The sequence below is a fragment of the Passer domesticus genome, chromosome 23 (genome assembly GCF_036417665.1).
Source record: "Passer domesticus isolate bPasDom1 chromosome 23, bPasDom1.hap1, whole genome shotgun sequence".
NCBI classification, from domain to species: Eukaryota; Metazoa; Chordata; class Aves; order Passeriformes; family Passeridae; genus Passer; species Passer domesticus.
This window is the reverse complement of record NC_087496.1, coordinates 1,465,074-1,491,336: the sequence shown is the minus strand read 5'-3', so window position 1 is coordinate 1,491,336 and position 26,263 is coordinate 1,465,074. Positions and strand designations below refer to the sequence as shown.

The following is a 26,263-nucleotide window of genomic DNA, read 5'->3' as shown; positions in this document are numbered from 1 at the left end:
AGGCAGCAGAGAGGCTCTGACAGTGCCTGGCTGAAGGGCTGGGATAGATGAACGCCCCAGGCAGTGGGAATGTGGCTGTGGATCCCCTCCCTGTGCAGTGAGCTCCGTGCCCCGGGCACCTCCACCCTCTGCTGCCTCTCCCCATCTTCGAGTGTGGGTGCAGCTGAACCAGGTCCCACTGGGACCCCCCTGCCTTCCTGCCCTTCCTGCTGCCCCAGCCTCACCTGGGAGGGCTTCCCAAGCTTCCCAAGTGTTTGAAAAGCAGAAGATTGAGAGATGATTGAGTCCCAATTCCTCTCTCCTTCCCCTCCTTCTCCACCTCCTCCTCCTTTTTTTTCTTTTTTTTTTCCCCATGTCATTCCTTCTCCACAAAGCTTTATTTGCTGTCCCATGGAAGGTAGAAATATTTTCTTTGTTACTTTTGTGGGATGTGTACACCACCCCCATCAGAACATGAGAGATGGGGATTGATCTTCTCTACAAATCCTCCCCAACAGATGGACAGTGTGCATTCACTTCAGGTTTACTCTGTGCCTGGGACAGAAAATGCCTCGTCCCTCTCAGCTGGAGCCCAGAGGGGGCAGTTACAGGGTGTGCCACACACCTACAGGGTGTGCCACAGGAATCCCAGGAGGAACAAATTCACCAAATATCCTGGGACACCTTCAGGCCACGGGGTTCTTGTCATGGCTTTCCAAAAGCAGGCTGAGGGGTGAGGTGAGGGAGCTGCAGGAGGCAGAGGAGGATTTCATCTAAAATGCTTTGTTTTAACAAGGATTTTGTGTGGAGTCACTCGGATTGGAGCTCAGGGCTGTAACCTTGATTTCCATCACAGCACAGAGGGGTCATCGAGAGCACTGAGAACAGATCCCACACAACAGGGAAACCAGTCCCACAGAACTGACAGGGGACCCTAATCCCACAGAGCTCCTGACACAGGAACCCAATCCTATGGAACTTCTGACACAGGAACCCAGTCCCACTGAGCTCCCGACAAGGGAACCCAAGCTTCTGTCTCATACCCACCTCCTGTAGGGGCTTTAATTCAATGGAGGGCTGGGAATCAAGTAGAAATAAATTTTGATCCTTCATGGCTTATTCTGTATAGCTGTTGAAGAATTTCTATTCCTCAGGCCATTAGGGACTGGCTGATCTGTGAATATTTAATATTTCACAGTGTATCAGAGGTGCTAATCTCATCTAAACACAAGGACTTGACTTTAGAGAATGAAACATGGAATGTAATTGGGAAATTAAATTTTAAAAGACAGCACTGGAATCCTGACTGCAGGGACATGGAAAGAATTAGAGCCATAAGCAGAGCAACATGCTTTCTGAATTCTGATTTTTTAATTATTACCATTGTGACAGCTCCTGCAGGCCACAGCAGCCCTCGCTCCCCTCCTGCCCCGCCAGTCTGTGCTTTCAGAAGGTGTGAAGAGACACAAGGATCATTTGGGGGTTCGTTGTTCACCCGCGCTTTTCTCTGCCCTTGGGCAACATCCAAACCCTTCATTCCCCTTTATCGCCTCCTCCTCGCACACTCAGCGCTTCTGCTTTCGCTTCCCGTGCCCTGCCCTCCCCGAGCCAGCACGGGGTGAGCCTCTCTCCCTTCCTTCTCCCGGAGCTCCTTTCCTGCTCCCGGAGCTCCTTTCCTTCTCCTGCAGCCCTTTTCCTTCTCCTGAAGCTCCTTGTTGCTCCTGGAAGCCCTTCCCTGATCCTGGACTGCCTTTCCTGCTCCTGGAGCCCTCTTCCTACTCCTGGAGTTACTTTCCTTCTCCTGGAGCTCCTTTTCCTCCTCCTGGAGCCCTCTTCCTGCTCCTGGAGTTACTTTCCTTCTCCTGGAGCTCCTTTTCCTCCTCCTGGAGCCCTTCCCTGCTCCTGGCATCCTTTTCCTGCTCCTGTACTGCCTTTCAAGCTCCTGTAACTGTTTTCTTCCTCCTGAAGCCCCTTTCCTGTTCCTGGAGCTCCTTTCCTTCTACTGGAGCCCCTCCCTATTCCTGGAGTGCCATTCATTTTCCTGGAGCCCTTTTCCTTCTCCTGGAACTCCTTTCCTGTTCCTGGATCTCTTTTCCTCCTCCTGGAGCCACTCTCCTCCTCCTGGAGCCACTCTCCTCCTCTTGGAGCTCCTTTCCTTCTCCTGGAGCTCCTTTCCTTCTCCTGGAGCCCTTTTCCTGCTCCTGGAGCTCCTTACCGTCTCCTGGAGCCCTTTTCCTGCTCCTGGAGCTCCTTTCCTTCTCCTGGAGCCCTTTTCCTGCTCCTGGAGCTCCTTTCCTGCTCCTGGAGCCCTTTTCCTGCTCCTGGAGCTCCTTTCCTTCTCCTGGAGCTCCTTTCCTTCTCCTGGAGCCCTTTTCCTGCTCCTGGAGCTCCTTTCCTGCTCCTGGAGCCCTTTTCCTGCTCCTGGAGCTCCTTTCCTGCTCCTGGAGCCCTTTTCCTTCTCCTGGAGCCCTTTTCCTGCTCCTGGAGCTCCTTTCCTTCTCCTGGAGCCCTTTTCCTTCTCCTGGAGCTCCTTTCCTGCTCCTGGAGCTCCTTTCCTGCTCCTGGAGCTCCTTTCCTTCTCCCGGAGCCCTTTTCCTGCTCCTGGAGCTCCTTTCCTTCTCCCGGAGCCCTTTTCCTGCTCCTGGGGGCCAGACCCCTCAGGGAAGGTCCCTTGGCGAAGGAGGGAAGCCCGGGGCGGAGAGGAGCGGCTGTCCCGGTGTCACCCCCACGTTTCCTCTCTCGCCCTGCCGTGCCTGCAGTGACCCCAGTCCTGCTGCCCCAGCCCTCGGGAAGGGCACGGAGCTGGATTCTGCTCGGGAAGGATCCTCGGGGCAAGCGCGGGGTTCCCGCTTTAAGCCCGGGTTTAAGGCAGCCCTAAGGTTTGTGGTGCAGCACAAAGAAGGATATTCATGCAGGGGAAAGGGGCTGCGTGGCTGGGAACAATATTGGGTTTGTTCTTGCTCTCCCTCCGCCTGGAAAGTTTACAGAAGCCCTAAAGAGAGAGGGAGTAAATTCTTATTTTAAGGACAAAACAGTGGAGGTTTCTTCGGAGCGGGCACTGCCAAACCCTGGCACGGACACGTCCCTTTCCAGCCGAACAGCAGCACAGGACAGGTTGCCAGGAAAGAATATCCCGGGATTCCGTTTGTTTTGCAGCGGGATTGGTGCCCGGGCACCGAGCGCTGCACAGGACCCGTGCGGGGTCAGCCCGCAGGTGCTCGGGGTGCTCGGGTGGCGCGGGCAGAAACCTGCCCAGGAGCGGCTGGAGAGCCTGAGCCTGGCAGGAAAGGCAAAACCAAAGAACCAAAGCCTCCCCGGACTGGTTTTTCCCCGCTCCGGGTGCTGATGTTCCTACTGAGTGCATCCTCCAGCGCTTTATTTCGTTGTGGGGTTTTTTTTGGTTTTTTTTTTTTTTTTTTTTTTTGTTTTGTTTTGGTTTGGTTTGGTTTTTTATTATTATTTATTTATTTATTTCCCCATTCCTGGCATCCCGGAGGGTTCCACTCCTGCTCGCCCGGGCTCGGGAGGAGGAGACAGGCACCTCCAGGGTGGGGACTGCGGTAGCTTCGGGGGCAGGAGCTGCTGTGAGCTCCTTCTCACCCACCTTCCGCGATCACTAATTACGTTTATACCCTATCGGTTCTCTTTCTTTCCCTTTTCGACACCCATTTCTCGGGGTACAAACGCTGCTAAATTGTCGGACTTTTAGCAAGTCGTTGATTAACACCTTATGACAACTTACTTTTTAAGGATTTAGGTCTTGTTTGCACCAACCTCTCTACTTTAAAGAGAAACATCCCTCTCCATGTGCCCGTGTCCTGCCTCTTTCCCGTGCTCAGCTGCGTGGGGAAGGGCTGGCATTGCTCCTTCCCTCTTCACCTTCAAGACAAGGCTTGAATTTAAGTCGAGGTGGGAGAAAAGTTGTTTTTCTCCTGGAATTGTGGCACGTTGGAGCTTTCTAAAATAAATCGGGCACAAGGGACGAGATTTTCCAGTGACCTCCGTCATCAGGCAGCAGCAACCAACCCCCCTCCCCAGCTCTGCGACCTTTTAATGGCTCCATTCTTTCCCAATTTACAGGGAAAACGCCCCCCTCCCAATATGCTGGATCCAGGGAATTTTGTATTCCAGCCCTCCTTATGCTCTCCCAACCGGGTGGTTAGAAGGAGACGGTGTGGAGGGAAAGGGGATCGAAAAGGGAAGAAAAGAGAGAGTGAATGCTAAGGGGAAAAATGCTTTAAATCTTTCCTGTAAATCTCCAAATATATGAAGTCTGAGGAACAAATTCAAAGCAGGCACGGCCGCCTGAAGAGAAGTTAGAGAGAAATATTCTGTTCCATTCAAGCGCATCAAGGGTCTCGCTGAAGTCTTGTTTGGCTAAGGTCAGACGAGACTGGGTTCTCCAATAAAAATAAATCTCAAATTAATTATGGCCTCAAGCGAGGGGCCAGACGTTCGGAGCTAGTGCACTGCAGTCTGTTTTTTTGGCCTTCAGTATTTTTGTTTTTTGTGCCTCAGCTTTTCAATAACTGCGGGATGGGGGAGGGAGGGCGGGGGCTGTTTTATTGGGACATGGAACTCAAATAAAAGCATCCAGGACACCCCTGGCTCGCCCCTCATTGCCATGCAGCTTCAAAGCTCCTGCATCTTCTCCACCCCACTTTTAAGACATTATGTTTTACTTAGTACCGATTAGCGGGGAATAACTTGCCGGCTTCAGCTTCCAGATCTCCTGGGCTGTTCCTGTCGGGAGGAGGGGCCCGATCCTTCAGCTCTGATTTCCTCTCCCGATTCCCTTTTATTGCTGCAGCTGAAAAGCTGAGGTTTGCCCAATTAATTGGGTCTAAAATTGGGATTCGTTTCGGGGGATCAAATCCCAGGGCTGCAGTTTGGGCTTTTTGCTTGTAAGAATGTGGGGTTAGAAAATAAACAAACACGTCGCGTTTTTCTTTCTGCGATGGGGTCAGTGCCAGAGGAAAGTCAGAGCCGGGGATTTTAAACGTTCCCTGCAGCTGGGGGAGAGTTTCCCTCCAGTGAAGGCTGGAGCGGGATAAACTCCGGCCCCCTGCAAGTCCGGAATGATGGGAATTGTGCCTACGTTCAGAGAGAACAGAACCATGGCAGGTTATCCGCAAAGCGGTGTTATCAGACATATAACACACAATGCACCCCCACGGGCTCTGTGAATACACGTGGATGGAAAGCTCGTTTTACAAAGGGGACACTTGGTCACATTTAGTGAGAAATGGGGCTCTTTCTGGCCACAAAGCCAGGGCGTGGATGTTGGGGTTTTTTGAGCTCCCGTCCCCTATCCCCGCGTTCGTTCACAGCGACAGCGCCAGGCTGGGCTCAGCGAGAGCTCAGCTGATGTTGTTGGGGTCAGAGAGGGTGACATAAGCCTATCCCCTCTCCCCTCATCGGAAAATCAGATTCCCAACCTGCAATGGGGCTGGGGAAGGCTTTCATTGTGTTTGTTCCTAGGGAATAACCGGACAGTTTCAATTATTCAGCGATGCCCGCTAATCCCGTGTGGGTAACAGACAGAAAATCCAAATCTTAGGGGTTTTGCGAGGGACTGGCAGAGAGCTACACCGAGGGTTAACTCCTTTGGGTCTGGGAACGAAACAGCTCCAGGCCACATCCCCCCAGTGGCTCCTCATTCCTTTCGGATCGCGCCGATCTCACCTTCTCCGTGTGGGGCTGCAGCCGCTGGCACCAGCCCTAAGGACGGGAGAGGAGCTGGGGACGTGCCAGGCGCCCGAGATCAATATTGAGCTAATTAACAACGCTGCTCGACAATTCCGTTCCATTCGTTAACGAAGTGAAATAGAAATAGAAATAGAAATAGAAATAGAAATAATAATAATAATAATAATAATAATAATAATAATAATAATAATAGAGGAGTAACTGATTTCTACCAGCCTGTCCCCATGTAAGCATTTGAAATCTTCCGTGGTTGCCAAGATCAAATGATTTTCCGACTGTCTGGCGGTGACCACATGAAACAGATCCTAATTCCTTTGCTGTACGTACATGTGCATCCCAAGGGCGAGCATCCGATCCAGAGTGGCAACAGATCCTGCTCAGCCCCATGCCCGCCTTTCCCCGCTTGTCTCGGCTCCCTCCTTCTTGGTTAAATGCAGTAACAGTTAAAAACTCAGTTAGATAACAGTTAAGTACTCAGTAAAATACCAGTTAAAACCTCAGTCAAACACTCAGTTAAATAACAGTTGAATACCCAGTCACGGCACAACCACCTAGGATGATTCAGAGCTTGGCGTCCGGAGGTTATGAATATTTCAGCCTTTTCCAAAAAGTATGGCATAACTTCAAAGGTGGCTTTTGGGTTGGGTTTTGAGGTTTTTAGAGGTTATTTGTTTTTTGGTGTTTTTGTTTTTTTGGGTTTTTTGGGTGGGTTTTTTTTTTTGGGGGGGGGAGGCTGGGGTAAAAGGTGGGGGGTTGAAAGAAAAACAGAAAGAAAAAATAATGCAAAGCTTCTATTTGTCGTTATTTGGGAGGAAAAGAGCAGATTGATCGGCTTCTCTTTAGAGTGTGTAACACCTTCGCTCATTCCCTTATCTCTTGGATTCTCCCAAATGCTGCTTTAGACCAAACACAGGAGGAGAAGCGCGGAGCATCCTGACAGAGCCGGTATCACAAATGACACCCGGACCTGAGCAGGCTCCGCTTTAGTCGTGCCCAATAAACCCTGCGGGTCACGGTGCCCGTCTGGCCATAAAATGCAGAGCTAGGTTCCAAAAATATCTCCCGGTGGGATGGCGGGGGGTCTGCTTGGCAACTTCCCGTCTTTGAGAGCGCCGGGATGCGCGGCGGGGGCCGGATTTGTTTGTACCTTCAGCCCGGAGCTGGGCAAAGGGGTTTGGGGTTGTCGGGCTCGGGGGGTTTGGGGTTGTCGGGCTCAGGGGGTTGGAGGGTGTCGGGCTCAGGAGGTTTGAGTGTGTTTGGTTCAGGGGGTTTGAGGGTATTGGGCTCAGGGGGTTCGAGGGTGTTGTGCTCAGGGGGTTTTGGGGTTGTCGGGCTCAGGGGGTTTGGGGTTGTCGGGCTCAAGGGGTTTGGGGGTTGTCGGGCTCAGGGAGTTGGAGGGTGTCGGGCTCAGGGGGGTTTTGAGGGTGTTTGGCTCAGGAGTTTTGAGGGTGCTGGGCTCAGGGGGATTTGGGGTTGTCGGGCTCCTCTCCCGCGAGCTGGGCCCGTTTTCAGGTGGTTCCCCCCCCCCCCCGGATCCTCAGCTCCCCCACTTCAATCCCGTAGCCCCGACTCAAAGTGCCCTGTGAGGTCGGTGGGTGACAGAGGCTCTTTCCAGGGGATTTCCCCCCTTCCTTTCGCGGTTGAGATCCTCAACCTGTCCTCTCCATCACCCCCACCCGCGTTGTTTGTCGGGGCTGGTGGGGAGCGTTGTCTAGAGAGGAAACCATTCGGGTTTTGGAAGGATGCGTTTCACTCTTCCCTTTAACCTCTCGCTTTTCCGGGCGCTGCAGCCTCCTGCCATTGGGAACGCTGAGGGGGGAGCCGGGACCGGAGCACTGCCGGGGGTGGGGGCAGGACAGAGGGCACAGAACAGCAAGAGGAATGAGGAAAGCGAAGGGTTAACCGTGATTTCTTTTAATTGAACTCCAGTTTTGTGGCCCTAGGCAAGGGGGGACCTGACCCCGCTAGCAGCATCCAGATGTGCTGCTCTCGGGGGACCCCGCGCAGCCCCGGGAGCGCGGAGCAGACAGGAGAGGCCGGGGCCGCGGGGCGAGGGGAGGCGGCCGGGCTGGCCCTGCGCTCCCCCCTCACCTCCCGGCTGCAGGCGGCCTCAATCGCTGGCAAGCAGCGAGCCAAAAACCTCCAGGTCTGGTCACGTTCGGCCCCGCGTCTGCATCCGAACTGAAAAATTGTAGCTGAATTGATGAGGCTAATTTCAGAGGAGGGGGAGGGAGGGGAGGGAGGGGCAAGGGGGATCTGCGGCTCTCTCCTGCCAGCTTCGGGCTCGGAGAAATAAAGTATTAATAAAGCATCCCTGCCGCAGCCGGGGAGAAACACTGGTGGCATTATTGCTTTTCCCCTTCGCAAGGAGCAGGGGCAGGATAACTTTGGATATAATTTTGCTTCCCCTCATCCCCTTCCCCGTGGCTGGACTAAAGACAGGGGGAAACAAAAAGCCTGGACACGACTGGCACTGGACAAGGTAACGCTCTCCGCCGACGGGACGGGCAGGGTGTCCTCCTGCCCTGGCACTTTTCCCTCTCGCCTTCCTCTCCCTTCCCTCGCTGCTCCGTGCCCGGTTTGTGGAAGCGGGGCAGGGCCGCCCCGGCTCTTGCATGATGTGTTCCGCCGTGGTTATTTTGGCAAGGGCGGGGGAGCGGGGGAGCTGGACAGGCGGGTATTGTCTCGTTTCCCCGGTCCTTTGGAAGGGTTCGGCTTTTCCCGGAAAAGGGAAAACGCGCGTTTCTCCCGTGCCGCTCGCTCCGGTTTGAATGAGGGAGGGTTGCACGTCAGGGGCTCGCCGGGTCCCAAGGCTGCTGGCTGAGGGGGTTTGTGCGCTGTGCCCGTCAGGACACGGCACCGGAGCGGCACTTTCGGCTGTTCTGATAATTACTGTAAGGCTCTGACATGTTTATCAAGTGGGGGTATCCCCACATGTCCGCCAGGAGCTCGCACTGCGAGAGGAGCTGGGAAAGGGCTCCCGGCACCTGAAAGAAAGGACGGAAAACCATCCATGCCGCTGCTCTCCCTTCCCAGCCCCACATCCCACCCCGCGAGACGAGTGGGAGCGAGAGCGGCCGAGAGCCGGGGCTTGCCCGCAGCCCGGCTTTAATCCGTCTGTCTGTCCTGCCTTATTGCACTCAGCGCTCGCTCCTGGCAGCGGCTGCACCGCTCCGTGCTGGGAGGCGTGAAGGAGAGCGCTCGAAATATGATTTAAATACGTTTTAATCGGCAGCCTTTTTCTTTTCTCCCTCCGCCTGCCGTCACCGAACTGCATTTACGGTTTTCTCCCCTTAATTTTTCTCGTTGACTGGAAAACGCATTAATAAAAAAATCTGTGGGAAGAGACGGAAATTCAGTGAGTCAGGCTAAAGCTGCTCCAGCCAAAAGAAAAAAAAAAAAAAGGCAAAACTCCACGTTAAACGAAGCCGTGAGATGACACAGGCTGGCTAACACGGGCTGGGGTGCGAGGCAAGCTCTGCGCTGGCCGGGCTGTCCCAGCGACAAACAGGAGCTGTGACAGAGTGGCTATTGTTCTGCCCCTTCTTATCTAAATGGAGCAAATATCCTGTATGTAAAATATATATATTTTCATCAAGAAGGCAGGACCAGCGTAGAGACGAAGGTTTCCTCCTCGAGTGACTTCACTTCCCAAAATTAGCAGAAAAAAACGTTTCATCCGGTTAACTGTCTCTTTTTCGCTCTGCTGCAAGAAGGAAAGTTAAAAAAACAGAGAGACCGAGAGAGACGGAGGGAGGGAGAGAGAGGGGGAGAGGGGGTACGGAGAGAGCAACAAAACCGCTGGAAGGGCAGCGAGAAGAGCGAAAAGAGAGAGAAGGATAAAAAACTTCAGGAGGCGTCAGTCGCAGGCTAAACCGGGTCAATGTGTGGAATATTGCTGGTGCCGGCTGGAAGTTATTCCCGATGGACGGCACTATTAAGGTAAGGGGGCAGGAGGGGCCGGGGGTCCCCTCGGGCTGGGGGGGCTCTGGGAAGGGGCGCGGGGCTGGGGGCCGGCTCCGGCCGGGCTCTCTCCTCCTCCTCCTCCTCCTCCTCCTTCTCCTCCTCCTCTTTCGCCGCCGCCGCGTCTCGGGGCTCTCCCGTCGCCTCCCGGTGCCCGGGGGCTCGCAGCCGGCTCGTAGCCCTGGGCCAAGGCCCGAGGAGGGCCGGGGAGTGCCCGGCCCGGGGGCAGTGCCAGGGCAGCTCCTGTCCCCGGCGAGGCTCGGGGCTGCCCCGCTGTCCGTGTGTCCCTGGCCCTGGTCCCTCGCCCGGCCCTGGCCGAGGCGCTCTGGCTCTGGTGGTCGCCTGTGCTCCTTCCGCAGCTTTTTTGGGTTTTTGGCGGGGAAAAAGCCCCGGGCTGGAGGAGAAACATCACCCTGGCTCGGGGGAAAGGGAAGCAGGGTGAGGCAAATAAACCACCAACATAACCAACCTCTGGTGGCCTTGAGCAACCAGGGACACTGCTGGGCTGTGAGCAGTTCCCCCTCCTGCCTCCGCCGCTCCTTCTGCCCCTGCAAGGATAAACCGATAAACCGAGCCCTCCAAGCTCCCGCAGCGCTGCTCCAGCCCAGGCAGCACAGGGCTGGCTTTGGGGGACACTTGTGTCATTGTGACGGGCTCTTGGGGAGCGCTGAGGAACAGAAGCCGCTCGAACAGAGGAGCCTTGAAGCGAGAGACGCTGTGGGTGTGTTTGGGTTGGAGGATTTCGAAAGATGCCTATCGCCTGCCTGGGTGGGGTGTCGAGCTCGGCTTAAAAGTGCCTCTTTTTTTCTTTTCTTTTCTTTTCTTTTCTTTTTTTTTTTTTTTTTTTTTTTTTTTTTTTTTTTTTTATTTTTATTTTGCTGACCTGGGTAGAACGAAGCTGCAAACTGGCAGGAACTGAAACTGTCTCCCTTAGATTGCAGCTTGTGACAAGTGCACAGTTTGGAAAGGTCTCAAGAGAAGGGGGAGGGAAGGAGATGGGCAGGAAGAGAAAATAGAAAGAGGAAAGAAAGAGGGAATGAAAGGGTGAATGTCAGAAAGGAAGGGAGAAAGCAGGAGTGTTGAAAGCACAATATTTGGGAGGTATGGCTGGAATAAGACAGGTTTTCCCCTCCACCTCCTCAGATCTGTAGCAAAAGTAACCGGGGCCTCATTCAGGATACATTTAATGCACCACAACTTTCTTTGATTTGTGGAGCCCTAAATATTGTGCAGTGAAAGTGCAGAAATTCCCCATCTGTGCCTGTGCTGTGGTGCACACGTGGACCTGCTTTTCTGCACGGGCCAGGAACCCCCTGCTCCATCCCTGAGCAGAGCTGGGCCGTGCCCTCTCCCCTGGAGCCCCCGGGAGCTGCTCCCGTCCCCGCTGCCCTGAGCTCTCCCCCCGGCTGCGGTTTGGGGATGAGGAACTGCAGCGCTCCGAGCTGGGCTCAGTCACGCTGGAGCTGCGGCCAAAGGAGGAACTCGGCCACAGCCCGGGTCACTGTCCCGGGCTGGGCCTGCCCTGGGGCTGCTCTGCAGCCTCTGCACTGCCCTGCCGCCCTGCTAGTGCAGGAATCTGACACTCCTGGGGCTGGGAGACACAGGATCCAGAGATGGGATCCAGAGATGGGACCAGAGGCAGGATCCAGAGATGGGATCCAGAGATGGGATCCAGAGACAGGATCCAGAGATGGGATCCAGAGATGGGACCCAGAGGCAGGATCCAGAGGCAGGATCCAGAGACAGGATCCAGAGGCAGGATCTCCTCCTGGGCTCCTTTCCAAGCCATTCCAGGATCAGCAGGTCCCCGTGTCCTGTTTGTCCCCTCTGCCCATGTACCTTTTCTGTGATCCTGTCCTGCCCAAAGGATTAGCTGAGACTTCTTGCAAATTCTCATGCTGGGGAGAAAGCTGGGTTGGAGGCAGTGCCAGCCTCCCACACAGAGAGACTGCTGCAGGGAAGGGTGAGACCCCCTTGCCTGGTTCTCACAGGTGAAGGGCAGCACGAGAGGATGTGGCTTGAGATGCTGCAATGCTTTTGGTGTGCTGAGCTCTGTCTTTAACCTGTGCTGCAGGGTGGGTGTGACTCCGAGGGCACATCCAGAGCAAAGCCATTTAACAGCAATTGTACCCTCAGCTCTGCTCTGCCATGCAGGCATTGGTTTATCTCAGAGCTCTGCATTTGTGTTGGGGAAAATATGGCAGAAAGATGGACATCGGTGACTGGAGAGCAAGAAAGACAGAGAAAGGTTCTTTCATCATCTACAGCAAGAACACGGGGCGGTCCTAGATGAAATCTGAGTTCCGGCATGGGGAAAGGCGCTTCCCACCCCAAACTCAGAAACAGTCCTGTCCTCGGAGAGGACAGCTGCTGCATTTGGGACAGTGCTGTGCCCTCCAGATGATTTTCTTCTTGAGCAATTTAAATTTAAGAAGTGGCTGTTTTAAGCCTATGTAATGCTATTGCACAGACTAATTGTTTTAATTGAGGTGAAGCCTTTGACCGCAGGCTGGCAGATGCAGGAGTTTGGGTCCAGCCAACTTTGCCAATCTCTCCCTTTGCCTGCAGTCTCCAATATTTGGCTTTGTTTTAGGTTGCATTACCAAGACAGGCTTGTACTTTCCTCTTCATCTTTTTATCAGAAAGGATCTTGATGACTCTCTGACTGCTGGTTTTACCTTCCTAGAATAATTTACCTGCACACCTGCCCAGCTACAGGTGAAGGGATGAATCCACTGGAGCCTTGAGCTGTCCCAGGGGCTCAAGACCAGGCTGGGGAACAGGGCATGGGCAGAGAATAAATGTGGTTGGGATGATCCTTGTGGACATGGATCCCTTGTGTGCAAGTGTGAATTGAGTTGTCCTCAGGCTTTCAACCCAAGCAGGGAATCCCGTGGATAGAAACAGGATCAGCTCGGGATTTAAAGTCATCATTCCCCACCACGCACTGACTGACATCACATGTGACAGTGCTGAGCCAATGCACCACGAAAATGAGCACATTTGTATTTATTCACTAAGCATTATTTATCCTGAGGAGAATCAGATCACCTGCTGAGGAGGCTGGTGGCAGTTTTTGCTGCATTCTCTAAATAATCTATGTAATACTGCTGTGAGCAGAACTGGCTGGTTTGGGAAGTGCCCCCTCAGCAATGCTCAAAGAGCTCTGTGGAGGAAGAAGTGCAGGAAATCTGAGTTATTTCCACCTTCTCTTCATATTCTGCCAATAGCACTGGCAGAGATGATTGGAGCCAGGGAAACTCCTAACTCTTGTATTTGCACTAATTTTAAATAGTCACTAACATTTTTATTGCACCTCTAGACATTCAAATCCCATCTTCTTTGGGTTAACACCCACTTTGACTGGCTTGCATTGTCTTTGGGGGACTTGGGTTTCATCACTTCACAATAAATCAGAAAAGGGCACATCTCATCAACAGCAAGATGCTCATGTATGGCCTTGCTCACAACAACAAATGCTGTGGTTTCGAGCTGCTTTAATTGTTTCAGTTCCACTTTATGTGTGGATAATAATTAAAGCAAATATACTGGCCAGAGCCTGCCTGTTCATGAAAAAGCACATTTTGTGTGGCTCTTGCCTTCATTCCAGGAAAATAAAATTCTCCTGATGTTGTGGCCATCAGAGAGCCCCTCCGAGGGACGTGCAGGGAGGATTTTGCACTATTTAAGCAGAGGACAGCCGTGTCCTTGAATGGAGGACTGGTGTGTTGGCGTTGCCATAGCAAAGGGTGGGGCCGGGTTTTGGAGCAATCACTGTCGTTTGTGAGCTGGAGGCGTTTGCTCTCGCTCTCAAACTTGGCCGTGGGGATCTCAGACTAAGAAAATGTTTCCTTTTTGAGCAATTTTCGTGTCTGTTTGGCTCCTTTTAATCACCCCGGCTTTGGCCCCAGAGGGATGGCCTTTCCTGGCTAAAGGGTGTTGACTCCTGGGGCAAGGCTCATAATCTTCACATTGGAAAAATAATAAATAAATCAAAAAGATTTGAGGGACAACAACTTTCCATGTTGCTGTCCCTCAAAAGCAATTTGGAACAAAATCATCTGGAATTTCCAGGGCATGAACAGCAATATTCCCTCCTACCCTAATCACCATTCAAAGTTGTTTATGTTGCATAATAACTTTCCTACATCAAAAACCATTTAGAACGATTTTATGATGGTGATATTTTGGGAATATTTTTTGATGGGGATATTTTGAATTTTCCCTTCGAGATCTGTGTGCAAAGGACATCTTCTGTTGTAGCATGAACCTCCAGCCCCGCTGTCCTGCTGGGTGTTGCCAGCTCACAGTGCTCAGTGCTGACTTCCAGTTGCCAGCAAACACTGGGAAAACCTTTTCCAAGGCTGTAGTGGTTTTTTTTCCTGCTCAGAAAAGGATGATTTCTCTGGAGAAAACCTTTACCCAACAAAACAATGCAACTGCTTGGATTTGTAGTCCTCGGGGTTTTGCTGTGAGGCTTTGAGGAGGTGCTGAGAGCCTGGTGTAGTTTCTCTTCACCTCCACAGGATGTGGTCACTCAAAGGAGTAGCAATGTGTGTCTTGAGGATTTCAAGCTTTTATTTGAGTTATTGATTTTAATTCTGGGCTATTCCTTCTGTGAGATGAGGGAAGGAACAGCCCCTGTCCCTGCTCACAGCATTTCTTGCCCTGCAGCTCTGTGGGGTGCAGGATGCTGTTCCTTGCAGGGTCACCATCAGAGGCAGCACAGGGGAGGCTGCACCTCAGAGTGAGCTCTCAGATGACACCCTGAGAGGTGAGATGTGCTGGGGGAAGGGCACTTGGAGCAAGGTTTGCAGGCAGCAGAGTTTATTTCCTTCAGGTCTGCCCTTCCTGGACTTATGGGAGCATTTTCCTCTTGAGTTCAGCTCCCATCTGCTCTGAAGGGTTAGGTCTGGAACACATGAACGTACAGCCTCAGCACAGAGCACCTCCCTGCCTTTTTCCCCCACAGCCCATGGGTGTTTGAGGTTCCTTTACAGCCCCTCATCAGCTGCTCTTGGAAAAAAAAAGTGTCCTTGTGCCTGAGTTCACCTGAGCACTTACAGAGAGACCCTCAGTGTCCCACCGCAGAGCAAACATGCACCAGCAGGGGAATGAAAGGAGCCAGGGGAGCATTAACTTCAGGGTTTCAGGGATTTGTGGGTTTACTGAACCCCTAAAGCTGCAGAAGCCTGGTGTGCATGGATGTGCCCCTAGAAAAAGCAGGTCTAACACATCCAGTTCAGTTCTACAACTTGGTTTGAAGCCAATTTGCACCTGAAATGTGAAATTCTCTTCAGATCTCTCACCTGAATTGGACAGCAAGTCTGTTTCCCTGCCTATGCCTCTGCTGTGCTTTGGTGCACACCTGAACACAGGTGCCCCATGAAGCTCTGGCATCTAAAAGGATCTGCCTGAGGGCACCTCAGTGCCAGGGGCCTGACACACAGCCCTGGGCGAGGGCCAAGAACATTTTCCGAGCCAACAAAGATTTTTAGAGAAGACTGTGGCTGCACATTTATAGCTGGGTTTGAAATCCAACCTAAAATATCCCCCCCAAATGTGGGTTTCTGCCTCCCTTGGGAACCATTTGTCTGAGGTGGAGCCGAGCTGTGGGTGCTGTGTCACCACAGACACCTGGGCAGGCAGGGTGCCCTGGGCAGGCTGGATGAACAGCAATGTGTGTGCCAGTGCCTGCTCTGCTCTGCTGAGCTCCAGGTACCAAAGCCTTCAAGATGTTGATGCATTTTCTGCTTGTTTTCTTCCTCCCTCTCATTACCAGGCCACATAATTACTGATGTGTATCTCCCCCGCCGGTAACACCCACCTGGAAACCTGGCTCTGGTACTGAGCTTACCACAAACGGCGCCTCCCTCCCGCCCTCCTCCCCCACCTGAAGCTTTCCTTCAGCCCAAGGCAGAGCCCCAAAGCAAAGGGATGTGCAGCAGGAGGTTCAGGCTCTCCTGACACACCTCTTGTTCTCCAAACAGCACCAAGGGCAAAATTTGGGAATAACGCCCTGAGAAGGACCAGGGGAAATAGAGGAAGAAGGTTCAGTCACCCAGAGGTTGTGCAAAATTCCAGCCTTTGCTTCTCTTCAGGATGCTGCACAGAAAATAACACATCATGTGTATTCAGCATTCTTTCTTTCCCTGATTTTTCACTAAAATTTAGTAAGAAACAGCCCAGGAGAGGAAGTGTCATAGATAAGCTTGCCGCTTTATTTGTATTTATTTTCTTCTTGTTCTTCCAGTATAGACCAACCCAGGACTCTACCAGGGCTGTGAAAGAGTCAGAAACAATTAAAATAAATTAGAAAGCCTTAAGCCCAGCCTGCCAAAGCTGCACACCCAGGAACTGAATGTTATAATCCTTGTCAGTCATCCAGAGGCAGTGAAAAATAACCCAGTGGGCAGCAGAGCCTCTCATTACTCATCTGCTGATTCCTCATTCAGCAAAAAAACTGCCCTTTTTAATACTGCTGGTTTTGATCTGAGGGGAAGAGATAAATCAGCAAGAATACAGTTTTTTAAGTTGGTTGATGAGTGAAAGAAAGAAACTGGAGTAAGGTATGGTGGGGTCAGGGGAAGGTGTGGTGAGTTCAGGAAACCGACTTCTGTATGATGAGAAAATACTCATTTGAATGGCTTTTATAGCAGCTTTTATTAAAAAAAAAAAAAAAAAAAAAAAAAAAAAAAAGAAGATAAGGAAAATATTAGAAGAGGTTAAAATACTCTTTTTACAACTAAATGCAGAATTTGGCTCTCTGGTTTCTTCTGAATATCTCTTCTTGTTGTTCCAAGCTTGATTGACTTATAACTGCATCTGAACCAACCTCACATCAGTTCCTTTTTATCAGGCAGAGTGAGACTTCCTGTGCTCCGCAGTCTGGTTTCCTGATGTGTTTCCTTTTTCCTTTTAACAGAACAAAGGAAACTGTAACTCCTCTGCTGCTCCTGTTCCCAATCTCCTTGGGACTGCACACATTCTCACCATCCAACCCTTGCCTTGTCTTTTCTCTGCCTGGAGCTCCAGTGCCCTCTTCGTCTCTGCCAGCTGCAGAGGGGCAAGAACTCGGTGCTATTGAAAGGAAACCACTGCCACTGGTAGCTTTTAGTAGCTAAAATGTAGTAAAGCAGAAAGGGAAACTCTTCACCCAAAGGCTCAGTGTGTCACTGCAGATATGGGATTTTTCATGTCCTGCTGAAGCAAGTATCAGGTGTTGAGGTCTCAGTGATTTGCTCAGGCTGATTTTGTGAACTTTGATACTTGAACCTGGGAATTTATGTCCTGAAATGTGTGGGCCACCAGTAGAAATGCTCCCAAAAAGGAGCACATACAGTCACTGCGCTGGCACTCAGGGAACTGGCAGCCCTGTATATTGTATTTTAATTTGGATTATTTTCAAACCACCCCCTGAAGGGCAATTTTTCTCTTCTTGAACGGGTTGTCCCTCATCTGTGAGGGGCTGCAGTCCTGCCATTCACACAAGGAGCGGCTTATGGCAGCAAAATCCAAATCCTGTCCTGCAGTGAGGATCCTTTTCCTTGGGAAAGCCTTTTCCCCAGGCTGTTCTGCTGAGATGCTCCATCCTTTATAACCCCACATCTCAGAGCTGAGGCTTTTTCTGCACAAAAATCCCAAGTTCTTGTTCACTTAACTGACAAGGATCCCTTATTTTCCTCTGTTCAGACAGAGGAACACAAGCTCAGAGCAGGACTGAGTAGATATATACAAAAATCCTTCAAACACAACCAGAATCCACTGGACAAGTACAGAGTTGATGTTAGTGCAGAGTTCAGAGCAAAGCTGATTCCAAGGAATAGACATGGGATATCTGCAAGTTCCCAGTCAAATCAGTGTAAAGAGTTCATGCTGAGGTTTTATCCCTTCATACAGACCCAGGAGCTCAGCAGAATTAGAAAGGAGAAGGGAAATTGGGCTGTGCAGCCCCTTGGCCACCCAGGTGGGTGTGGAGCCAAGGGAATTTGCCAGCTCAGCCTGCCCAGAGCAGGCAGCTGAAATCCAAGGCCCATTTACTCAAACCATCAGCACTCAGGAATGGCAGAATATGGAATAGGATTGGAGGTTCTGGACTTGGCTGTTTCCTGGACATGCCTGAACGTGTGTCTGTGGTGCGGAAGGGTGGCCAGAGCAAGGCCCTGGTTACACCAGGCTGAGGCAGCAGAGGATTCCTGCACCACACCCAGGGCCAGGCAGGCAGGGTTTCCAGGGAATCCTGCTCACCCAAGACTGAGGAAGCAGTACGAGCTGCATTACTTTGATCTGGAAAAGTAATTAACATCATTTCCTCCCTACAGAACTGCATTTCTGCACATTTCTGTGCACTACTTTGAGGTGTTCTCATGCACCTTTACAGTCAGAAATGTCATTTTTAATCAAATCACTTTGGGATGCCCAGCAAAAGGCATCAGAAAATTATATCCCTACTATAAAATCCAGGGGATAATCAAGGAAGTTTTGCCTTTTCTGCTGTGTTCTGTTTATGGAACAATTTCTATACAGTATAATTCAATTTCCATAAAAACTCCATTGATTTAATCCCTATTAAATTTGGAGGATTTGTCCGTGAGGGTTGTGCTGCAGCTCAGCCTTTAGAACTGGCTCCTGATTAGAACCAGAAGTTGTGGCTCTATGATTAATTCCCTGTATTATGGGAGTTGTCCCCAGAGGTTCCCATCAAGGAGAACCCTGGCACGTAGATGGAATAAGAGCCCAAAATCCAAGCAGGCAAAGGGAAAAAGGAAAAACAACCAGGAGATGAAATGCAGGAAGCATCTGGTCACTCAGCAAGGCACCAGCAGAGATGCAACGATTCTGTTCACAAGTTCCTGGCGTCAGAATTGCCCAGGGACTGGTGAATTTTAAATACCTTCCATAGTTTTACCACTGAAAAATCACCAGAGGCAGAAATGATTGATACAGTCCAGGCTGAAAAGGGGACAGATCCCTTCAACATTGATCCCAAAAGCCTGAGAGCTGTTTTGAGCAGCTGCTGGGGGTGTTTCCAAGGCCACTGAGGATCCAGACCAGAGGTCCTTCAGGGCCACTTTGCTGCATCAGGGACAATTTTTCTGCTGCTGACACTCCCAACCCGAAGCAGGATTCACATGACACGAGCCATAACAACCTTCCTTAATTAGATTTAATATGCCTATGTATATCTTTGCACAGCACAAATATTTATATTTAGCTGATATTTCTAAACTCATACATCTGACTTAGTTAGAACCAACCAAGCTTTAAAATAAGCACTCGCTGGAGTGATTTGTTAGGCAGAACTCTCAGTATCATCCTGTAAATTTTACCAAAATTGTCTTTAACAGCTCCAGTGACAGGAGAAGGAATGAGCTCCGGTGAGGGACAAAGAGCACGGGTCCCTGCTCAGGGTCTGGGGTGCTTTGAGCTGCACACATTTCGCCTGAATCTTTTTCTGCCAGACAAGTGTGTGTGCAAGTTTCACGTGTGTCACACTTTACCCCAGTGATGGTGAATTCCCCCAGGATGCTGGGACTGTGCTGGAGATCCGAGATGTCTCCAGGAGATGAAGGCTTCACCATGGCTCCTGCTCTGCCCTGCCCTGCCCACCCTCCTGCAGCCTCTGGGCCCAGCCTCCCAGGACACGGTTTTGTCCTGCAGTCTGGGCTGCAGAAAGAGGAGCAGGAGCGTGGGCAGGTCCAGGATGGAAAGTGTTCTTACCCACACAGGAACTGAACAGAGAAGATGCAGGACAGGACTTTGCCCTGGCACCTCTCGGGCCTGGACTTTGCCCTGGCACCTCTCGGGCCTTTCCTCTGTGAGACTGCATCCTCTGGAGTGTGAGCAGAGTGTGCAAGGCTGGGTAAAAACCTTAGTCACATGCAGCCCCACAGGACCCTTTTTGTGGCAGGAAAAGTGTGAATCTAATCTTAACTCCAAACCCAAATTCATTCCTGCCAGGGACAACATTTTCTGTCTGTCAGCGTTGAAGTTGTGTCTCTCCCTTTCCTGGTTTCCACAGGGCACTCCAAACCCAGCTCCACAGCTCCAGGAATGCTTTCCCAGAGCAGCAGGCAAAGGTTTCAATAAAGGGACAGAGTTCATCCCCTTCCGAAAGGGAAAGCAATGCCCTCAAGTTCAGGCTGGCTTGTGATAAATCCTCTGGATTTGCACCACGGCATGTGAGAGCAGACGTGCTCTCATCCTCACAGGACAGAGCCTGCTCAGGAATGGGTGGAATAAACTTGCAGTTTGCTCCCTGCTCCTCAGTTTTGGTATTCTCCTATGTCATGTCTGCTGCAGGAAGGATGTAATTATGGTTGGTCGTTAGTGTGAGGAATTATTTGTGCTGCAGCAGTGCCTGGAGACCAGTGTGGTCTCTGCTGTGTGTAACAGGAGAGTCCTCCTCAAAATTCCTGAACAGTGAAGAAAAGTTAAGGCACTTAATTTGAACTCCAGAGTGGGAGCAGTTCTAGGGCTCTGCTCTGCTGTCAGACAGGACCAGCTTCTGTCATTCCTTTCTCAAAATCTCCAAGGTTTCTGTAAAGAATTTTCTTTCCACCCCCACTGTTCCTCAATGAACAGGACTTCCGTAACTTCTTCCTTCTGAGGTTTGGACACTTTCTTCTGACTTGGGGCTGGCATTTGCTCATGACTGATTCATGCCTTTCTCATGCCAGCACCACTGCAGCACTTTCCCTTCCCAGGACTTCTGTCCCCAGTGCATTTTCAGACCACTGCTGTACCTCCCTCTTGCATTTGCTGGGACAAACAAAACCCTTATCATCCCTTCACCTTCCTTCTCCTGGTTATTCCGTAGTCCTCAGCTGCACCTGATCCCATCTGGATTTGCCTTTTCTCAGAATCACTGGTGTGGCACACACTGTTCTCAGAGCTTGGCTGGAAATGTCCTCCTGATGCAATCCTGGGATTGAGATGCCTTGGCTTTTTTAGGTTCTGGTGAATCAGAAAACTCTGTGCTGTTAATTGACTCCAGCCTTTGTGTCAGCAATGCCCAGCCTGGCTCAGTCAGTTGTGGTGCCACTGTTGGATCTCGGGCTCTCACCTCTCTGTACCTCAGCTTCTCCTCCGTGGGACTCAGCAAACCCGCTGTTCCCTCCCTGCCTCCTCTGCTCCGGTTGCAGTAATGCTGTCCCACGTTGGGAATGACTTTGGCTCTGCTCAGGAGCAGCAGAGATCTCAGTGCAGGCCTGTCCTGCAGTGCCATGGCATGGACAGAGAGATCAGTGGTTGTTCCCATCCTTGTCCTTCGTTAACATCCCACAAACTTTGCCTGTCCTGAGAGGTGGGTGTAGCTCCCAACCTTTGGGGTCCTGCACATATTTGCAGTGTGGCTTTGGAGAACGGCAGGAATGCTTTCCCACAGACCAAAGGCCATTCCAGAGGAGGAGGCAGGGTGTAAAGGCCTCCAGGTTTTCCAGGGCTTTGCAGCAAGTGCTCTGGAGGAGAGGGGGAGGCAGCTGAGTCCATGTGTGTGCCTGTGAAGCTGCTCCATAGTTCCACACACACAACACTGCCAGCGTTCCAGCAGGGCCTGAATGCCAGATTGGTTCTTGCATGAGCCAAAGGCGATGTGTTTAAAAGCCAGCAGCCAGCCCAGGCTCAGGACTCTGCTCTGCTTCTCTCTTTCATCCATCCGTTTCTTACCCTATTGCAGGGTGAGGTTCTGTTGTTTCAAAACTAACAGCTGCAGGCTTCCAAAAATAAAAAAGAATTCATGAATTAACATAACCCTAAGCCACAGAAACTCCACCTTGTGAGCAGCCCTGTGCTCACCATGTGCAGCTCTGTGCCAGGCTGGGGGAGCTCAGGTGGCCTGGCAAACCTTTGCAAATGTGGGATGTGGAAGGTGTGGGCACTCAGCAGAGCGGGGAAATGTGGATGGAACAGGGCAGCAGGGCAGCAGAGAGGGAGTTGGCTGTGCGGAGAAATCCCTCCAAGTCCTGACAGACCATTGTCCCAAGTGCCACCGAGGTCTCTCCTCACCCAGATCATGACCTCAGCTGTTTTCAGGTGCTGAGGGCTCCATCCTGGTTGAGCTGAGCCTCCACAAGTGTGTGCTGCTTTCACAGCCTCTCCTAGCACACGAGAACCACTCTGTGGTCCCCTCAGGTTTCCAGCAGTGCCTCCTGTCCTCCCCAGGCTCCTCTCCCCCTGCCTGGGTGTTTGGGGTGCCCACAAATGCAGCAGTGGGAGATACGGGTGGGCAAGTGTAGGGTTTGTGCACACAGGGCTCAAAGGATGGGCAATGCCCTGAGTAAACAAAGGGCTCTGGAGTGTCATCAGCTCAGGGATTAAAGGGATGTGCTCTCACCCTGTACAAACAGCAGGGTAAAGTGGTGGAGTTAAGCAAACAGCTGCAAAACGGCTCAGTCTCAGCTGATGGTAATTTCATATATCACAGACTCACTGCATGGGGTGGGATGGGAGGGACCTTAAAAATCACCTTGTTCCACCCCATTCTGTGGGCAGGGACACCTTCCCCTAGACCAAGTTGTTCTGGCCTTGGACCCTTCCAGGGATCCAGGGGCAGCCACAGCTTCTCTGGGCAATCTGTGCCAAGGTCTCAAAATACAAATTTATGATCCAAGACACCTGACATTCATCTCTGGCTCTGCCAGTGACGTTTTGTGCAGCCTGGAGAAGCCACTGAACTCTCAGGCAGGCCTGGTCATTCCCTGTTTATCCTCTGCCTGCCCATCCTTGAGCTGTTCAGAATAGGAGCCGTCCCCAGGGTGTATTTGGGTGTATTTGCCCAGCACAAGCACAGGGGCAACTTGAGTGTTGCTCATCCTGGGTTGGGAGGTGAGAATTTCCCCAGGAATTGTGTCCAAGACCTGCCCTTGGATATTCACCTTCTGTTATGACTCAGTTAAAGGGTTATGGAGATAAGGGTACTTCTAGAAGAGAAACGTTCAAAAACCTGCCATTATCTATGAAAAAGTTTTCTAAGCATATGAGATCCTAATCAGACATCTATTATTTAGTGAGAAGATAAGGAGGAGAGATCTCTCAGCTGGTATCTGCTCTGCTCAGCAGATAACAATCAGCTCACATGGCTCTCTTTAGAAAGTCTCAACTTTGGGCAGAATCAAACCCTGCAAGTGGAGTCTCCTTGGCGTTATCCCTCCTCCTTAACCACAAACCTAGAGCAAATCATCAGAGGTTTCTGTGCCTTGATTTTCCTAATTGTAAAATAATAATGGGAAATGCTCTTCTGAGGTAAAGCTGAGAAGTGGCAAATCTCCACAAAGAGCTTTGTAAGCCCTGGATAAAGAACGTGCAGGTGCCTGAAATGTCAGCAGAAAATCTCTCTGAAATCCAGTTCAAAGCAGCTGGATGCAAAAGTTGCAGCTTTTGAAACTAGGAAAGAACTATTTATAGGACATGAAGTGTTCTGGTGCTTGTGAAACACAGAGAGAAACAGGCTGTGCTCTGCAGCCTAAAGCGATGCATTCACAGGGGCTCGTGGGACACCTTGCACTGGGCTTGTGCAGCCCGAGCCCCTCAGCCCCAGCAGGGATGGGGATGTGTCCCACAGCATCCAGAGCCCCTGGGATGGAGCTGGCATGGCTCAGCCCTCCCAGGACACTTCTCCTTCCAGCCCTGACAATCAGAGATACAAAGGCCCCATTAGCCAGGGGCTGCTCTTCCAGGGCAGAGAGGTGTTTGGGGTGTCTGGGATCACAGGAAAGCCACGCTCTGGTGATGTGGTGCCCAGAACCCGAGAGCAGCAGAGCAGCACAGCTCTCCTGGCCGTGCCTTGGCTCTCTCAGCGCTGCCATTGTTTGATTTTGGACTGCTGGGACAGGTGCAAATCTGCTTCCAGATCACACCCGGGTACATGGCATGCAAATTTTCCCAAGAGGCTGCAACAACAAGCAACAGCTCTTGTCTCTCAATAGAGCTCCATAGAACAGGGGCTCTTCTGCAGCACCTGATGGGGCCTTTCCTCCTCTGCTGCACCTTTGTGTCTGCCTGGACAGTCATTTAGCGACTGCCATTTATGGTGAGCTCATTCTTAAAAGACAAAGGGGTGAAAAAAACACACTTGAAATGAGTTTTGGTTTTTGAGCAAGCTCAGAGCCCTGGCTGGGTACGGGGGCAGTGCAAGAGTGAGTGCAGGTGTGGGAGGCTGTTGCTTCATCACTCAGAGAGAAAGGATGCACAGGCTAAACAAAAAGATGCAGAAGGCAAATTAAAAGGTGCTGAAGTTATATAAAAAGATGCACAAGTTGTACAAAAAGATGCACAAACTAAACAGAAAGGTGCAGATCCTACATAAAAAGATGCACAAGATAAATTGAAAGATGCCCAAGCTGCATAAAAAGATGCCCAGTTTAAATAAAAAAGTGAGCCAGGCAGGCAACCTGAAGCCTGGAGGACGTGGTCCCCTGATAAAGTCATTCACCTGCTCTTCTGGGCATGAAGAAGAAAAGTGCTTATTGTCTCACAAGGTCAAGGACATTTGGTAGTGCAGGAGTTGAGAAAGGTGCCCTGGAGCCCAGGTTTCCTCCCTCTGGTCATAGCTCAGTGGAGTGAAGCAGGGTGGGATGAATTTCTGGAGTATTAGGACACTCAGGAATATTTTTTGCACATAAACAGCAGGGGCTTCGATTGTTACCTTAGTGAAGGAAATGAGGACAGCCTGGAATTTGTGGGTTTTTATGGACAGAAATATTGCAGATTCAATGAAGCTTCTGCACCCCGAGAGGCACAGAGGGCCCTGGGATGAGGCTGGAGTGCATTCCTTGTTTGCCAGAAGAGCCTGAGGAGTGTGAGGAGCTGGTGGGAGCCATCAGGCAGGGGACAGCAGCCACCAAGGCCCCTGCAGCCACTGCTCCCCTGGCACTGAGCTGGGCCCACCTCAAAGCCCAGGTGTGATGGGAGTGCCCGGGCCAGAGGCGATGGCATCTGACACCACATGGCCAGGGAGGCTCTGGGAAATCAGGGAACTCAGAAAAGCCAGAGAAGGGACAGTGTGAGGCCAACTGGCTGCTGCAGAAGGATGGAAAGAGGGATGCTGTGTGATGGCAGTGCTGCTGCCAGCTCTTGTGGGATTTGGTTTTCATCTGGAAAGCCTGAATTATGCTCCAACTGCAGAAGAATATCACCTTTTCTTTAACAGAACTGAATTTCTTAAGATTGCAGGGAAGAGCTTGAAATAATATCCTAAAAATTTTGAAAAGTCAATTATAAATACAATTCCATGTTCAATTAAAGCATGGGACTGGAAAGCAAAGCCCCTTGTGGCTTGCTGTGTGCATCCTACTAAGGCTCATCAGCAGGTGCCATGAATAAAAGTATAAAAACCAACAGCAGGATGGCTTTAGGAGTATAATTTTAGTCTGTGAGTGATGAACTGGCAAGAGAGGGTCAGGTAGAACCTGGGGGTCAGGGATGGACAAGGATGACTCTATAAAGGAGACCCGAGAGGACCCAAAGCAGACACACCTGGGCAGCCTCGAGCCCCACTGACTTGCAGAACGGAGGAAGAAGCCCCGGGGCCGGTGTCAGTCCTGCCCCAGCCGTCACCCCGGCAGGGATGGGAGCTCTGACAGGTACGAGCTCATCACTTCGAAATTCAACTGGCAAAGGCCCAGCAAAAGCCTTTTTGGGAGATGAGGTCAGGTTGTTCTGCCCCCCCGGCAGCCCGTTCGGGCTCTATTCTTGCCTCCTTCCACAGACGATGAAAGGAGCAGGGGTCGGAGCGCGTTTATTAATTCGGGATGACAATAGGACACCTGGACCAGCACCTGTCAGAAGAGGATGCAAATGAGCGCGGGGAGCTGCCCGCGCTCCTGCAGCGCTAATGAAGCACTAATAGCACTGATAATGCCTCGCACGGCCCTGACGGGGCATTGGCTCAATTGCAGTAATTAATGCGCCCATCTCGAGCCGCAGCTCCCATTCACGGGCATTTCCTGATGCTTTGCTCTCGCTGTTTGGTTTTAAACACACAAACCCGAGACTTATTATATTTGCAAACAATGGCCTCGTGGAGATGCTCTGATTTACTGCAGAGATAGAGGGGGATGATCTTTGAAAGCCTATATTAAAGCAGGATTTCCTTCTGTTTTCTCAAAGGAAAGGTTAACATTTGCTAATAACTGTCACAGGCTGCAAACGGTCTCAGTGTCATATGATGGATTTTTCTGATTGCTTTTAATCAAGGTTTTCAGATATCATGGGGTGTAAACAGAGAAATGAGCTGAGCGCTCGTGAGCTGAACAACCTCAGGAGATGTGACTCAGATAAGGAAGAACTGTTCTGACAATGAAGTAATAGCAGGTTCTTTGCTGCTCGAGTTCCACTTCTATCATTATTTTTTTAGCGTTCCCCATTCCATATCTGTGGCCGAGATAAACTGCTCGGCAGGGTTGGACATGTGCTTGCAAAGGCTGTGTGGGAGGGTGGAGGGCTCTTTACCCCACAGAGATATTAAGTTGCTGCCCTATCTACTTCACCTCCCATATTTGGGGGGGGGGTGGGGGGGGTGTTTTTTTGCCTCTTCAGAGAAATTTAGATAATGGGAATGAATTAGAAAAAGTTTCTTTACATGTTCAAATCAGAGAGAGATGGCAAAGGTGAG

At 51.2% G+C, this 26,263-nt stretch overlaps 1 protein-coding gene across 3 annotated transcripts in view; it reads left to right on the top strand.

Moving 5' to 3' along the window:
* FLI1 (Fli-1 proto-oncogene, ETS transcription factor) overlaps positions 1-26,263 on the top strand; it is an 89,237-nt gene that overhangs the window by 5,237 nt on the left and 57,737 nt on the right. The window contains exon 1 of one of the 3 annotated variants that reach the window (XM_064397651.1): positions 9,119-9,630. The exons of the other annotated variants lie outside the window; for them this stretch is intronic. Coding sequence (XP_064253721.1) covers positions 9,613-9,630 — 18 coding nt within the window. The 5' untranslated portion in view covers positions 9,119-9,612. Of the gene's footprint in view, positions 1-9,118; positions 9,631-26,263 lie in introns of those variants that run through there. 3 annotated transcript variants of the gene reach the window in all.